The sequence below is a fragment of the Colossoma macropomum genome, unplaced genomic scaffold, assembly GCF_904425465.1.
Source record: "Colossoma macropomum unplaced genomic scaffold, Colossoma_macropomum, whole genome shotgun sequence".
NCBI classification, from domain to species: Eukaryota; Metazoa; Chordata; class Actinopteri; order Characiformes; family Serrasalmidae; genus Colossoma; species Colossoma macropomum.
Window position 1 is genome coordinate 92,343 of NW_023495272.1, and position 15,758 is coordinate 108,100.

Genomic DNA, 15,758 nt, shown 5'->3' on the forward strand with positions numbered 1-15,758 from the left:
CCTCAGGGTAAACTCCACCACTTTGCAGAGAACTGGATCCTTAAAGGTGCGCTGAGGTATGTCAATTACATGCACTGGCAACTCATCCACCAATGAAAAATAGAAAAAGCTCTTTTACTCTGCTGTATTGTCTGAACTCGGCTTGTCGAGACAGGGAGTTAGCGTTTGCATGGTCTTCTGACTACTCGAATTGGATCTCATAGTTATAAGCCATGAGTGTTTTTACTCCATTTCTTTACTCCAAAGATTATTGCCAAAGCTTCCTTTCAGTGTGATTATTGTGTATAGGAATACTTTTGTTCCAGTTTTGCTCTTTACTGTACTTTGTGCTGCTGCAATAGAAGACTTTCCCTCTGGGATTAATAAAGTGATCTGTCGATCTATCTATCTATACTTGGTCTCGGCATCACTCAGTGTGTGTGAAGCAAATGCTATGGGCTTTTCTTCAACGTTCTCCAATATGTGAGAAATATCAGTTCCAAATCCATAGGAAGATGCGTCACAAGCAAGTCGCACAGGCTTCTGCATTTTGAAATGCTACATCACACTCTGGGTACAGGCCCATGGAACCTTTTTCTTGAGAAGTTGGTGCAATGGCTGCAATAGGGTAGAGAAGTCTTTCAGAAAAAAAGAAAAGAAGATAGCTGCATTTCGCTATTTTCTAGAAGCAAATGAGCGAGAGTTCCTATATACACCACCTCAGACACAAGGTCACAGCTGCTCCAGTATCCAGCTGCATGCTGGCAGTCCTTCCCTCAATATCCACATCCACCATGATGCCTTTTTGCCCACTGCAGGCTGTATATACAGAATACATACAAAACAGCTCCCTCACATTTTCATTTTCACTAGGGTTTGTTCCGTCAGTCACATACTGAGTCTGCCCTGACTTTTTCATGTGTCTACACGTACGAGTTATGTGTCCCAGTGGTGCAGTGGCATTGTCATTTTTGTACTTGCACATTAATGGCTTGCCCTTTGAATGGCTTCCCCTCTTAAGCCACTGTCGTGGTAGTAGATGGCAGTTTGGTGAGCCGTACATGAAGTCTGCAGTGTACAGAGTGAAGCGGAATGGTGCCAGGACTGTTCGCTGCGGGGCCCCTGTGCTACTGACCACCATGTCAGACACACAGTCCCGTGCCCTCACATACTGTGGTCGGCTAGTGAGGTAGTCCAGAGTCCAATTTAATAGGTGGTGATCCACCCCTGTGTTCTCCAGCTTGCTCCTCAGGAGCCTAGACTGTATGGTGTTAAAAGCACTGGAGAAATCAAAGAACATGATTCTCACCGTGCTCCCAGACTTCTTTCGGTGAGAAAGAGCTCTGTGTAGGAGGTAGATGACTGCGTCATCCACTCCAGTGCTAGGTTGATAGGCGAACTGAAGTGGGTCCATAGATGAGCTCGCCAGAGGGCGGAAATGGGCAAGGACCAGCCTTCATCGGGTGCGACGTGAGTGCCACAGGCCTGTAGCTGCTGAGGTCCTTCGGTTGCTGTGTATTTGGCACTGGTACCACATAAGATGTTTTCTACAGTTGTGGTACCCTCTTGAGCCTCAGGCTCATGTTGACCATGTATTTAACAATTCCACACAGCTGATCTGTGCAGGACTTAAGGAGCCTGGTGCTGATGCCATCTGGACCCACAGCTTTCCTCACTTTGATCTTTCTGAGCTCCTTTCACACCAAACAGTCTTGGTGGGTACTGTGTTCTCCACGCAGAAGTTTATATAGTCAGTTATAGAGTGTGTGAGACTGTCACTGTCCTCCCTATAAGGATCACACAGTTCTTCCCACACTGTTGTATCAAAACAGTCTTTCACTTCAGTCACTTCAGTATCCGCAGACCGTTTCTTCACTATTACAGGCTCTAGCAAAATGCATTCAGCCTGGGCTTAGGTTCTGGACCCAAATGCAAGTGTACAGAAGATATAGAAAGTTCCCTGCTGCTTAGAAAAGCTTGTTTCATTATTATATTAGAAATTTTCATTTAATTCCATCACCACTTACAATGTCGGTCCCAAAGTGTTTGTCCAAATGATTCCCAAATTCACGGTAGGTGGAATGCTGTTATGATGTAACTATATAATATGACACTGTCTCGTTCTCTGGCTGGTTAATTTCTGGAAATGAAATCTTTTTGCTATTACGAGAGGTATGGGCTTGTAATGGGGGCTAAGTTTTCACTCTTTGTAGGATAGGCTGCTGGGCTTGCCTGGCATAGTGAGATTTTTTTAAAAGCTGATATGCTTCTGCTCCAATGACAGAAAGGAACACACTGACTGACACACACACCTCAATTGCTGTCATCCACTGTTCCAGGCTTTCCAGGTAACATTCAAAATCTTCCTGTCCTTCTTTATATTCTGCTATTCGTCCTATTCGGAAAGACACCATGCTCGCTGTTAGCTTTTTTGCGTTGCTACTTGCCAACTGTGAACTGCAACTCTCTTTGCTTGATTCAGCTTCATTCTGCATTCAGCAGAAGTACTTTCCATTTGTGGATCCCATCCTTGTTGCCACTGTAATATTTTGGAAGAGGTTATTTTAACTGAATTGTAAAAAAAAAAAAACAAGGTTTAGTGCGCAACACTGGAACTGCTTTATTCAGCCTAGCTTGGGGGAAGACTGAATAGAGAATTCAGGTATTTCCTCTGGATTACCCAGAAGAGGGCACTATTGTCTACATAAAGAATCACTATAGACACAAATACCAACATACAACACACATTTATATCTTTATTGCAAAATAATAATCAAGAAGGCACTGTGAGGCAGCCTTGGCACAGTGCTCTCTAGTACCATCTTTGTTTTTGTTTATTTCAGTTACCCAGACCCAATTAGTTACACCAGGGATGAGCTTAACATAAGACAGTTCACTCTAGATAGTTTTTCACAAGTTTTCATGAACCCAGTAAGTTTTTTGGAGATCCTTATTGGAGGAACAGCGGCTCTCTGGGGGAAACAGTGGAGACGCAGACGGGAGAAGCACGGATGTAAAGCTCCAACGGTAAGGTTTTTGAGCTGTGCTCCCCTTGATTCACGTAGCGAATCTCTGCTACGTGCCCAATAAAAAGGACAAACTTCTCCCCAACCGGACGAACAAGAACCATGAATCCTGTGCTGAATAAATACTGCAGCCCAAACTTAGAGATGTTGTCCATGAACTGCAAACCATTTTATTTGCCATGTGAGTTTTCCTCTGTCATTCTAGTCTGTGTTTACATCCCACCCAAAGCTAGCATGAATGACGTGCTGCAAACCCTGGCCAACCATATAACTGGCCTGGAACAAAGGTTTACTGACTCACTTTATAGTCCTTTTGGATTTTAAGAGAGCAAAATCCACAAACTACCAAAATCAGGGTTCCTACACATTCGTACAACTCTTTTGCTTAAAATCCTTAAAAAAGGAAACTTCGGATGCACAAGTTCATTAACCTTATTAATGTTAAACTTTAATCAGAGCATGATACTGTGCTACATTTGAAAATACCATGATGTTGAATTTTATCAGTAACCACCCAATTTTACATATAGACTGCTGTTCTGAGAGGAAAAAATGTCTATGTTATATAAATGTTAATTTAATATTTAAAGATTAGCTAGTAAATAAAAATGCAGTTTAAATGGAATGACTGTGAGTGAAATTGAAATCTGACCCATGTACAAATTCCGGTACCAGGTCTAATAATCCACCCTCAGAGAACGGATTTGTCATTTTGCTCAATACCTTAATGTTCCATAATTTCAGAATCTGTATATTTTGACTCCTCCGTCATCCCATAATCTCATTTGCAAACATGTCCATCGGTTTTGTTTGTAAAGAGCAATTTAGCATCTTATCATAACACTTAAAGGGGAATTCCACCAAGTTTTCAAAAAACTTGTGGTTTAATGTGAAATGGTTAATTGTAGAGAAACTTACTGACTCAGATTTCTTTCCATCCGTTACAACCAGGGGTTGCCATGAATACAACTCATGAAGCAATTTTATTAAATATAAAAAACAACCAGTGAACCTATATGTGTCTTCTGAATTTTTATAGGTACTGTTGATGATGGTAAAATTGTCATCATCATCATCATCGTTAACCGCTTAGTCCAGATAGGGTCACGGTAGCAGTTGGGAGAGCAGAGAATCCCAGGCGACCCTGTCCCCCGCAACTTCCTCCAGCTCATTCCCGGGGACCCCAAGCCGCTCCCAGGCCAACTTGGAGATATAATCCCTCCAGCGGGTCCTAGGACGACCCCGGGGTCTTATTCCGGTAGGCCGTGCCTGGTACACCCCCACCGGGAGGCGTCCCGGGGGCATCCGGATCAGATGCCCGAACCACCTCAGCTGGCTCCTCTCAATGCGGAGGAGTAGCGGCTCTACTCCGAGCTCCTCCCGGATGGCCGAGCTCCTCACCCTATCAAATAGAGTGTAGCCCGCCACTCTGCGAAGAAAGCTCATTTCTGCCGCTTGTATTCGCAATCTCATTCTTTCGGTCATTACCCACAGCTCATGACCATAGGTGAGGGTCGGGATGTAGACCGATCGGTAAACAGAGAGCTTCGCCTTACGGCTCAGCTCCCTCTTCACCACTACAGTCCGGTACAGCGACCGCATTACTGCTGCCGCTTGTCCCAGCCTGCGGTCGATCTCACGATCCTTCTTCCCATCACTCGTGAACAAGACCCCGAGATACTTAAACTCCTCCACCTGGGGCAAGTCCTTTCCCCCTACCTGGAGTGGGCATACCATCCTTTTCCGGGCTAAGACCATGGACTCAGACTTGGAGGTGCTGATCCGCATACCAACCGCTTCACACTCAGCTGCAAACCGCTCCAGTGTGCGCTGGAGGCATCCATGTGATCCAGCCAAAAGAACAACATCATCTGCAAATAGCAAAGACGCCACCCTCCGGCCTCCACACGTAATGCTCTCCTGACCCCGGCTATGCCTTGACACCCTGTCCATGAATATCACAAAAAGGAGTGGAGACAGGGCACAGCCCTGGCGGAGCCCAACGCTAACACTGAAAGAGTCCGACTTAATGCCGAGTATACGAACACAGCTCTCACTCCGGGCGTACAGAGATTGAATGGCCCGGAGTAGTAACCCCGGCACCCCATACTCCCGGAGGACCTCCCACAAGATATCTCGGGGAACACGGTCGTAAGCCTTCTCCAAATCCACAAAACACATGTAGACTGGGTTGGCAAACTCCCATGCCCCCTCAACAATCCGTGAGAGGGTGAAAAGCTGGTCCATTGTTCCACGGCCAGGACGGAATCCACATTGTTCCTCCTCAATCTGAGGTTCAACTATCGGTCGAAGTCTCCTTTCCAGCACCTTGGCATAGACTTTCCCAGGGAGGCTGAGCAGTGTGATACCCCGATAGTTGGCACACACCCTCCGGTCCCCTTTCTTGAAAATAGGGACCACCACCCCGGTCTGCCAGTCCAAGGGTACTGTTCCCGAGGTCCAAGCACTATTGCAGAGGCGTGTCAGCCACGACAGCCCCACAATATCCAGAGCCTTAAGCATCTCCGGACGAATCTCATCCACCCCCGGTGCCTTGCCACTGAAGAGCTTGCCAACTACCTCAGTGACCTCCACCAGGGAAATAGAGCTTGACACGCCAGAGGCCTCTGGCCCTGACTCCCGTGAGGGAGGCATGTCACCCAGATTAAGGAGTTCCTCAAAGTGCTCTTTCCACCGACCGACAATATCCTCATTTGAAGTCAGAGTTTCTCCACCCCTGCTGAATACAGCCTGGGTGCAGCCACCCCGACCACTCCTGAGTCACCGGACAGTTGTCCAGAACCTCCTCGAGGCCGACCGAAAGTCTTTTTCCATGGCCTCACCAAACTCCTCCCACGCCCTGGATTTTGCTTCTGCCACCGTTGCAGCTGCCACCTTTTTTGCATGTCGGTACCTATCTGCTGAATCGGGAGTCCTTCGGGCCATCCAGTCCCTAAAGGTCTCTTTCTTCAGCTTGACGGCCTCCCTCACCACCGGTGTCCACCAGGGGGTTCTTGGGTTACCGCCATGACAGGCACCAACAAGCTTTTGGCCACAGCTGCGCCTGGCAGCTTCCACAATGGAGGTTTTGAACAGGGTCCATTCAGACTCTATGTCCCCTACCTCCTCCGGGACATGAGAAAAGCTCTCCCGGAGGTGGGAGTTAAAATCATTCCGAACAGGGGCCTCCGACAGTCGTTCCCAGCACACCCTCACTATTCACTTGGGCCTACCGGGTCTAACCCTCAGTCTTCCCTGCCATCTGATCCAACTCACCACCAGATGGTGATCAGTTGACAGCTCAGCACCTCTCTTCACCCGAGTGTCCAGCACATATGGTCCCAAGTCAGATGAAACGACAACAAAGTCGATCATTGACCTTTGACCCAAGGAGCTCTGGTACCATGTACACTTATGAACATCCTTGTGTTCGAACTTGGTGTTCGTTATGGACAATCCATGCCTGGCACAGAAGTCCAATAACAATTCACCATTCGGGTTTAGATCGGGCAGGCCGTTCTTCCCAATCACGCCTCTCCAGGTCTCCCAGTCATTGCCAACATGAGCATTGAAGTCTCCCAGTAAGACTATGGAGTCTGTAGTCGGGACCCTTTCCAGAACCCCGCCCACTTGCTCCAAGAAGGCCGAATACTCCGACCTGTTGTTTGGTGCATAAGCACACACAACAGTCAGAGTTTTCCTCTCTGCGATTTTAATACGCATTGAGGCAACCCTCTCGTCCACCGGGACAAACTCCAATTGCACTGCCGCCAGCCGGGGACTCGTGAGTATCCCCACACCCGCCCGGCGCCTCTCACCTTGTGCAACCCCGGAGTAGGAGAGGGACCAACCCCTATCCAGGAGTTTGGTTCCAGAGCCGATACTGTGGGTGGAGGTGAACCCAACTATATCTAGGTACCTCTCAACCTCCCGCACAAGCTCCGGCTCCTTCCCCCCCAGTGAGGTTACATTCCACGTACCAAGAGCCAGTTTCTGCCGCAGGGGCCTAGGCCACCAAGGGCCCCCCTGCAATCTCCCACTGCCTGTACGGCACTGCACCACTCCCCCATGCTGGACCTTGCAGGTGGTGGGCCCACATGGTCCCCCCACGTTGCCTCTTCGGGCTGAGCCCGGCCGGGTTACGTGGGCTGCCCGGCCACCAGGCGCTCGCCGAGGGACGCTACCCCCAGGCCTGGCTCCAGGGGTAGGTCCCGGTGACCCTCTCCCGGGCAGGGTACACGATGCTCTGTGTCCGTTTTTCATGGAGGTTTTTGGATCGAGTTAGTCTGGGTCTTCACTCCAGACCTGTTCGCCCTGGGAGACTCTACCAGGAGCATGTTGCTCCCGACGACTTAGCTCTGAAGATCCCTAGACCACACAAGCCCTTCCGCCACAACAAGGCCCCGATCCAGGAAGGAATTGTCATAAATCTAAAAAAATAAGATTTCTTTGGGGACTATTTTGCCTCATGGCATTCTTAATGTACTCCTCTGCCATGACTGGATTAAAATAAATAAATTAATAGATACAAAAGTTTATCACAAAACTATCATAAAACGATGTGTTGGACATTAGGCAGTAAATATCTAACCATTTCATGTAATAACTTTGTGAGGGAGCTTTCGGAGGCATTAAACTCTTCACGAGTTTAGAGGTCTGAGGCACCACAATTGCATCATTTCTGACATACTTACAATGTTTTAAATATAAACCTAGCTTGACTCACAGTGAAGAAGCTAGTCATGCAGGACATTGTCATGCAGTGTGTTTTTGGTCTTTCATTTGGCTTGTTAATTTTTCTTCTCCATATTCAAATGTCACACAAAGGAAGGAAGTCTCCCTGCCAGGACTGCTCAAGCCTACCCTGCCCAAGTTCCTCAGCCAGCAGTTGACCGAGAGTGAGTGACCTTTGAACAGGAACTAGAGGAGGAACCAGCAGTTTTCGCAGTGGACATTTGGGCCATCCTTCGCTTTGAGGAGCCCACACAGCTGGCGGCCAAAATGGTGGAGGTCAGTCTCCCACAGAAGCGTAAACACTGTAGCTGAAAGGGCTATGGAGAAATAGTTGCATCTGACACACCAGCTGCTGCGGAGCCTCTGATCTCTGCCGGTCCTGTCGCTGCTGAGCCTTAAAGCCCTCCAGCTGCTGCCACCAAGCCTTCGGACGCTCTGGCTGCCGACACCAATCTTCTGGATCTGTTGGCTAACAAGGCTCCAGACCTTTTGGTCCCTTCAGCCACCTTGCATAACCCTGCAGCAGCCCAGAATGTGGCTGGTGGACCCCCAGCTGCACAGGACGTGGCAGAAGTTCACCTCTCTGCACGGCCACCCTTGCAGTTCCCTGCCCAACCACCCCCTGCAGGTCCCTGCCTGGCCACCCTTGTAGTTCTCTGCCTGGCTGCTATTCCAGTTCCCTTCAGTACCTTATAGTCCACATTCTGTATTTCCCCCTGTTTCTGTTCTGTCTCTTACTGTCCCTGTTCCTGCCACTGTTCTAGTCCTCGTTGCTGTCATGGTTCCTGTCCCAGTCTCAGTGGTTATCCAGTCCCTTGTCCAGACCCTCAACCAGTTTAATCTACAGTCCCAGTCCAATGTCTTGTCTATTTTCCAGTCTGATGTTCCATCTCCCATCCAGTCTGGTATTCCTTCTCCTAGCCACTCCGTGCTCAGTCCCCAGTTTTTGGTCATATCCCTACAAGTGTTCCTGTTCCCTCCTCCAACCTGACTCCTGATATTGATGGGCTTTTGTATTCACATCTTGGGTGCTGCGTGTTAGAAGTTTTGTCACAGTTTCCCCAGTGTTCCTCTGTAACTCACCAAATTTTCTCTTACCCAATGTTTGTTTCAGTGTCTCTACCCACTCCAAGCATCTCTCTCAGTCCCAACAAAGAGGTCACATGGGGAGAGGAGGTTAACATCACCTGCTCTGTAGAAACCCAGTTCACAGGTGGATCCTTCACTCTGATACGGAATTCTGGGTCCTTTAGAGAGACCAAGAATGGAACCTCCGTCACCTTCAGTTTACCAGAAGTGGACTTTGTTCATGAGGGGTCTTACTACTGCCAGTACCAGACCAGAGTCTCCAGTCGTGATTTCAGTTCTCCACACAGCAGTTCTGTTAATATCTCTGTAATAGGTAAGACTAATTCTTATTGCAGTTTTGGTCCTCAAATCTTTGTTGACATTTTGAAGTGGTTTTGATGTTTTCATGTTGTGCTTAATAATGGCTGTCAAAAGTGTTTCTTACTAACTGAACACTGTTCTGGAGATCTCTTCACAAACCATGTTTAAATATAAAGTAAATAAAACAGTTTAAGAGGAGATAAATAATAAGTTCTTTATAATTTATTAATTTAATAAGTATTTACAGTATACAAATATATAAATACAACTGTAACTGTCACTCAGTGTCTTGCCTGCTGGGAGACCATTCATGGAATCCACCACCTGTCCATCATCACCCACACCTTTAGCTTACAACAATGATAACACCTACCTGTGCTAGTGACATCAGACAAGAAAGCTCCATGGACTCCATGTTGGAAAGTTGGTCTATCAGAAATAACCTATTTTATGATTTTCGTTCCAGACTTGATAGGATTATTTGATTAGTTGCCCCCTAGAAATGATCGTAACCTGACTGTAACAAGGCAGTAGCTAAGCAGAGTGAGGAAGATTGATAACTCTCTAGCACATTACCATTTTTGAGACAGATTTAAGTACTCAGGCAGGAACTCTTCACAGGCCAGCCAGGGCCTCCCCCTGCCAGGGACAGCTGGTGGACCCTCAAAGGGGTGAGGGAGACTATATTTGTGTTAGGCCATTCTATCCCATGGGCAGGAGACAAAGACTATATTGAGTATTAGCTGCATTTTTAGCCGTATTTTTTTCTGGCAAAACTTGACAAGAAAAGTGGCCGATTATTGTAAATCAGGCATGTCAAATCGGTGACCTTCCAGGCCAAAGTGCTGAGGAGATTAACATTTACCTTCGTCTAATGCTCTGAGTTTAGTTCATTATTAATAATTAGCTGATGAGCTGAATCAGGTGTGTTTAATGAGGCAGTGTGCTGAAGTCTCTCTCTGTTGATGGTGTACCATTTTAACAGCTTTCTATTATTATTATTACTACTACTATTAATATTAGTAGAATAATAATTTTGTACGTAGTTTGACCAGAGGAGGATGGGTCCCCCCATGTGAGCCTTGGTTCCTCCCAAGGTTTCTTCCTCAGCTCTGAGGGAGTTTTTCCTTGCCACTGTCGCCCCTGGCTTGCTCACCTGGAGGATTTACAGTTCATGTTGAAACTTTGTTCTAAACGGATTTCTGTGAAGCTGCTTTGTGACAACATCAGTTGTAAAAAGCGCTATACAAATAAATTTGATTTGATTTGATTTGATTTGCTTGAAAAGAGCGGAGAAGCACTCTAACATGCATCATAGAATCCAAATCTGTCAGGGCACAGACAGTGTCTTGGTTTAGCCTGGAGACAAAATCTTTTTGTTAACCCATTCAAAGTTTTATTTATGGGGCTTGTTTTGAGAGATTGTATTGTAATATTTGCATTATTTCAGATCAGAACAAGGTACCTCTTTACTTTGTTTTGGAGGTTTTATATGGAGTGCATTGTATTTGTTACACTTTACCAAGATGCGTTCCCCCCAAGCGTCTTCGCGTTGTCCTCCTAATAGCATTGTCCTAATTTTAGCTTTAGTATTTCTCTTAAATGTACAGTTCACCTACACAACAGTAAGATACAGTAGAGAGCCACTTCTGGATCACGGTAAAGTTCACCACAAACTTACCTTTAGCCTTTCTGACTTCGGCTTTCTTCTACGTTCCAGCCTTGGATGAGCGATGCAGCCGACAGACAGAGTAGCCAAGGCGGAAGCGTGGCAAGATATCCAGGCTACATGCTAGGTTAAAGGCTGGGGCTGTGTGACTGCTGCTAGCTAGGGTTCGCTCCCTCGAAAACAAGCTGGATGAACTGCGAACTAGGTTTATAACCCAGCATGAGATCAGGGAATGCTGTGCTCTCGGTCACATGGAGACCAGGCTCCATCATACAGACAAAACCTCAAGCAAGCTCCTCCTGTAAGTAAAACCATTAAAGTGTGGAAGGAAGAAACTGATCTGGTGCTTCAAGACTGCTGTAAAGTGTAAAGTGGGATGTATTTAACAGTACTGCTTTGAGAGAGAACTCTACGGTTAATTTAGAGAACCATGCTTCTGGATTAACTGGTTACATTAGCACAGAGGAGAATTAAGCCACAAAGGGCAGATGGCCCAGATAGCATCCTCGGGCGTGCGCTCAGGGTTTGTTCACCAAAGCTGGCTGATGTGTTTGCAGACATATTCAGTTTGTTCCTCACGCAAGCTTTTGTGCCCACCTGCTTCAAGTCCACCACCATTGTGCCCTGCCCCAAGAAAAGCACTGTGTCCTCACAGCAATCTTTCCGTAAATGCAGACAAGAATAAGAAAACGACTATTGACCCAAGAAGGAAGGAGAGCTGTACACACCACTACACATAGGTGAGACAGAAGTGGAGAGGGTGAAAACCTTCAAATTCCTTGGGGTTCACGTCAGTGAGGATCTCACTTGGTCTCACAACAAATGACAAATCATCAAGAAGTCCCAGAAGAGACTTTCTAAGAAGGCTGAGTAAATGTGGTACGCCAACCAAAATTCTCAGCAAGTTCTACAGGTGTGTACGATAGAGTGTGGAAACTGCACTGTGTGTGATCAGAACTGCACAGTCCATCTCAGGAGCTGCCTTGCCACACCAGGGTCATCAGGAGGGCTTACAACATCAGGGACAGTACACACCCCAGCATAGCCTTTTCATACTTCTACTTACGGGCAGACTCACAGAGTGTGAGGACCTGGACAACAAGACGGATCCCATCACTCTGCCGGACACTACTTACTCTGCACAAATACATACGATTATTGCAGTGGTCATTCCATTGCTCTTTTCACAGTACTGCAAATATAACTTTACAGTCATGCTTTTCCAAAAAGAATTTCCTGAAGACTGGGATTTTTGCCACTGCTAGTAGACCCGTATGATCATACACTTTGATACACCAATACGTACACTCCTGTGCAAAAAAATGGGCTAAGCAAAATTGCCTTTTTATAGTCTTAACAACAAATCTTTAATCAGTAAATGAAACAAATAGATAAAGTTAGTTAGTTTGGAATAGCTTTTCTCTTGGATTTCTTTAAATGTGGGAAAACTTGCAAACAGCTTTTTACGGAAAGAAAAATCAGTACTGGTCCAGTTAGCACTGGCTATGTTTACATGCAAAGATTTTTGCCATTTCGATTAAATACAATCCGATTACAGATTCAGACTGAGGTGTTTATATGCACACTCTATTAAACAATTTGATGGAAAATTTACATGCTCACTACAAGTAATCCGATGCAAAATGACGCGCATGCGTGGAGTAGCACTTAGAGTAAACATTACCATGACAACGAGCATCACATGTGGTCCAGTCCGCATGAGATGAGTTTCCAGTTGGCGTGCTTGTGTTTTTAATTGCTTTAAAATGATGTCAGACTCAGGAAAATGTACTTCACATGTGCTTATAAAGGAAGCAGCGAAAGGAAGACGTTGTGTTCTGAGACACATAAGCTAGACGTCCGTCCCACCGCCGTCTTTTAAAGATCAGAGCATAAACTTCTCTCCTCTGCAGACCAGTTTCTGCTCCCACCATGTTGAACGTTATAAACTTTCACCATGACGCGACGCACATGCGCAGAACGTACTTACACGTTCCGATTGGAATGTAATCGGATTCAGGCGTTAACATGGCTATTATTCGTCTATTTAATGGATTATTTAGAGGTTTACCCACCTCATTCAGCTGGATAGAAATTGTATTCCGAATGGCCTCATTCGGACTAGACTATTCCGATTGAAGTGTTTACATGGACGTATTCTATTCCGATTGAGCTATTAGTCAGATTATTAATGGATTATTAGGCTGCATGTAAACGTGGCTACTGATGGCTTTATAGTAGAAAACATTGCCAAACTAGTTTGTGTTTAATATGAGACCATTATTCTCCATAAGGCTTAAATCTGGACACTGATCTGACCAAAACCATCAGTAAAAACCATGAGTACAGCTACAAATCTGACACTGTAAAAGACTAACGTGTATTTAATTGTCATTTTGACTGGAAATTAAATAAATGAAAAGGTTGGCTCTGATTTTTGCACCATAGTGTAGAATCTAGATATGTACTGCATTTATGCATTTATTACTTCTAGGCTTGATTACTGTAATGCCCTGCTGGCTGGATGTCCAAGCAAAAGCCTTAACAAGCTTCAGCTAGTCCAGAACACTGCAGCCAGAGTTCTTACTAGAACCAGAAAGTTTGACCATATCAGCCCAGTTTTATCAACCTTACACTGGTTGCCAGTTAAATTTCTCATTGATTATAAAATTCTCTTACTGACTTACAAAGCACTAAATGGACTCGCCCCTCAGTACCTGAGTGAACTTCTCTCCTACTATGAACCATCACGCCTACTTAGATCACAAGGTGCTGGCTTACTATTAGTACCTAGAATAAATAAAGTTACGTTAGTGGGGAGAGCTTTCTCATACAAAGCCCCCCAGCTTTGGAATAGTCTTCCTGTTAATGTTCGGGACTCAGACACAGCCTCAGTCTTTAAGTCTAGGCTAAAAACTTACTTGTATAGTCAAGCCTTTGGTAATTAGTTTTCTCTGTCAGTTCTATACCTGCCAGAGTCTCCGCTGCTCTGCTAACACTGTAATTTGCGATTAGTCACCCATTACAGAACTGACACCCATTACAGAACTGGCTCTCTGTTTGTTTTTCGTTTCTTTTCTTCGCCGAGTTGAAAAGTTGCCCATCCTATGCGTTCTGATGCTGCTGCCTCTTCTGCCTTGATCGGGTGCCACTGCTCGCCAGCCCTCTGGACCGGCTTACCACCATTGAGCCTCCTGCTGTACAACACCATGCAAACCTCACCCTCACAACCTGACCCCACTGATGCTACTGCTGTTGAACTAATCAAAATTAATCATTTGAACTAATCAATCATTTAAGCTAATCAAATTAATCAATCACCCATTACAGAACTGACTCTGTGTGTTTTTCCTTTCTTTCTTCTCTTTGCCGAGTTGAATAGCTGCCCATCCTGTGCGTCTAATGCTGCTGCCTCTTCCTGTTTCTTCCTGTTTTTCTTAGGGAGTATTTCCTTGCCACTGTCGCCTCTGGCTTGCTCATGGGGGCTTGGACCCGGATTTCTTTCTGTAATGCTGATTTCCTTGTAAAGCTGCTTGGTGACAACACCTGTTGTAAAAAGCGCTATATAAATAAACTTTGCTTGCTTGTACATTAAACTTTGCATTATGATACACTAGAAGATTGCAGGTTATGTTTGTCCAGCTCTGATAGTTAGTGGGCATTTTACAGTTTCTTATTTTCAATGGTATTTTTTGATTTGCTTTTTATATCACAATTTGCTACACTGAAATTCAACAGATCAGACCATGTGTTCTATTGTACATTTAATCTGTTATCATATAATGTGGATGGAAGGAATACAATTTCTTATATCCATTTTTTTTCAGTGACTCTACCCACTCCAAGCATCTCTCTCCGTCCTGGCAAAGAGGTCATATGGGGAGAGAAGGTTGACATCACCTGCTCTGTAAAAACCCAGTTCACAGGTGGATCCTTCACTCTGATACAGAACTCTGGGTCATTTAGAGAGACCAAGAGTGGAACCTCCGTCACCTTCAGTTTACCAAAAGTGGACTTTGTTCATAAGGGGTCTTACTACTGCCAGTACCAGACCAGAGTCTCCAGTCGTCGTTTCAGTTCTCCACAGAGCAGTTCTGTTCAGTTCTCTGTTGTGGGTAAGAGACATTCTCTGAGGAGTTTTTCTCAGTTCTTGCCTAGTTTGCAATTGTTTTAATGTTCTTGACAATGGCTGTTGAGCATATTTCTCTTGTTCCTACTAATGCAACAATATTCTTGAGATGCATATATAAGTGCAATTCAAAGTAAAGAGCTTCCAAATAACAGCAAAGAATGAATGTGGAAAATAAATCTAAATTTCCTCAAAATTCTTTGAGACAAAATAGTACTGAGTAAACATTGTCAACAAGTCAAATATTTTCATTTCTATGCAGAACTAAGCAAAGCAACTAAGCAAAACTGGTATATATCTTAAAAATATTTATTTTTAATTAATTGTTTTTGTGATGTCACATTTACATATATCCTCCCGTTGTTGAAGTGATGTGGAGTACATGCTGCAGGAGAGTTATTGGAGTGGAAGAGCTGGGAAACTTACTAAATGTTGTGCTGTTGCCTGCTGTAATGGAGCAAATGGTTTGCAGCCTTCCAAGAAATCCACATATCCAAAAGGAATGGCTGTTTTTTAATGCCCCCGATGATATTGGGCCAAACTTTAATTTGATCAGCTATAGCCAATGCAAAGATTTTGCACAGTAAAGTTCCTGAAACGTTAAAAATGGTTTTAAAATGCAACACTGGTCTCTTCATAAAGCGCAAATGTTCAGATCTCTGAACTCTGTTCAGTCGTAGTCTGCAATGATCCAACAAAAGACAAAAGCAGCACAGGACTGGTTAAACAGAAAAGTAAATGTCTTACCTAGTCATCAACGGCGATGTCCGAGTCCAGATCTCAACCCAATTGAGATTCTGTGGCACTACTTCTAATCTGCGGTGCTCAAGCT

General features: G+C 45.2%; 1 protein-coding gene across 1 annotated transcript in view; it reads left to right on the plus strand.

Annotated features, from left to right (window-relative positions):
* LOC118801503 (deleted in malignant brain tumors 1 protein-like) overlaps positions 1-15,758 on the plus strand; it is a gene marked incomplete at its 3' end in the record, with an annotated part of 150,584 nt that overhangs the window by 57,735 nt on the left and 77,091 nt on the right. Inside the window, exons 13-14 of the mRNA XM_036561803.1 lie at positions 1,126-1,137; positions 9,759-9,799. Of these exons, the coding sequence (XP_036417696.1) occupies positions 1,126-1,137; positions 9,759-9,799 (53 nt within the window). The remainder of the gene's footprint in view (positions 1-1,125; positions 1,138-9,758; positions 9,800-15,758) is intronic.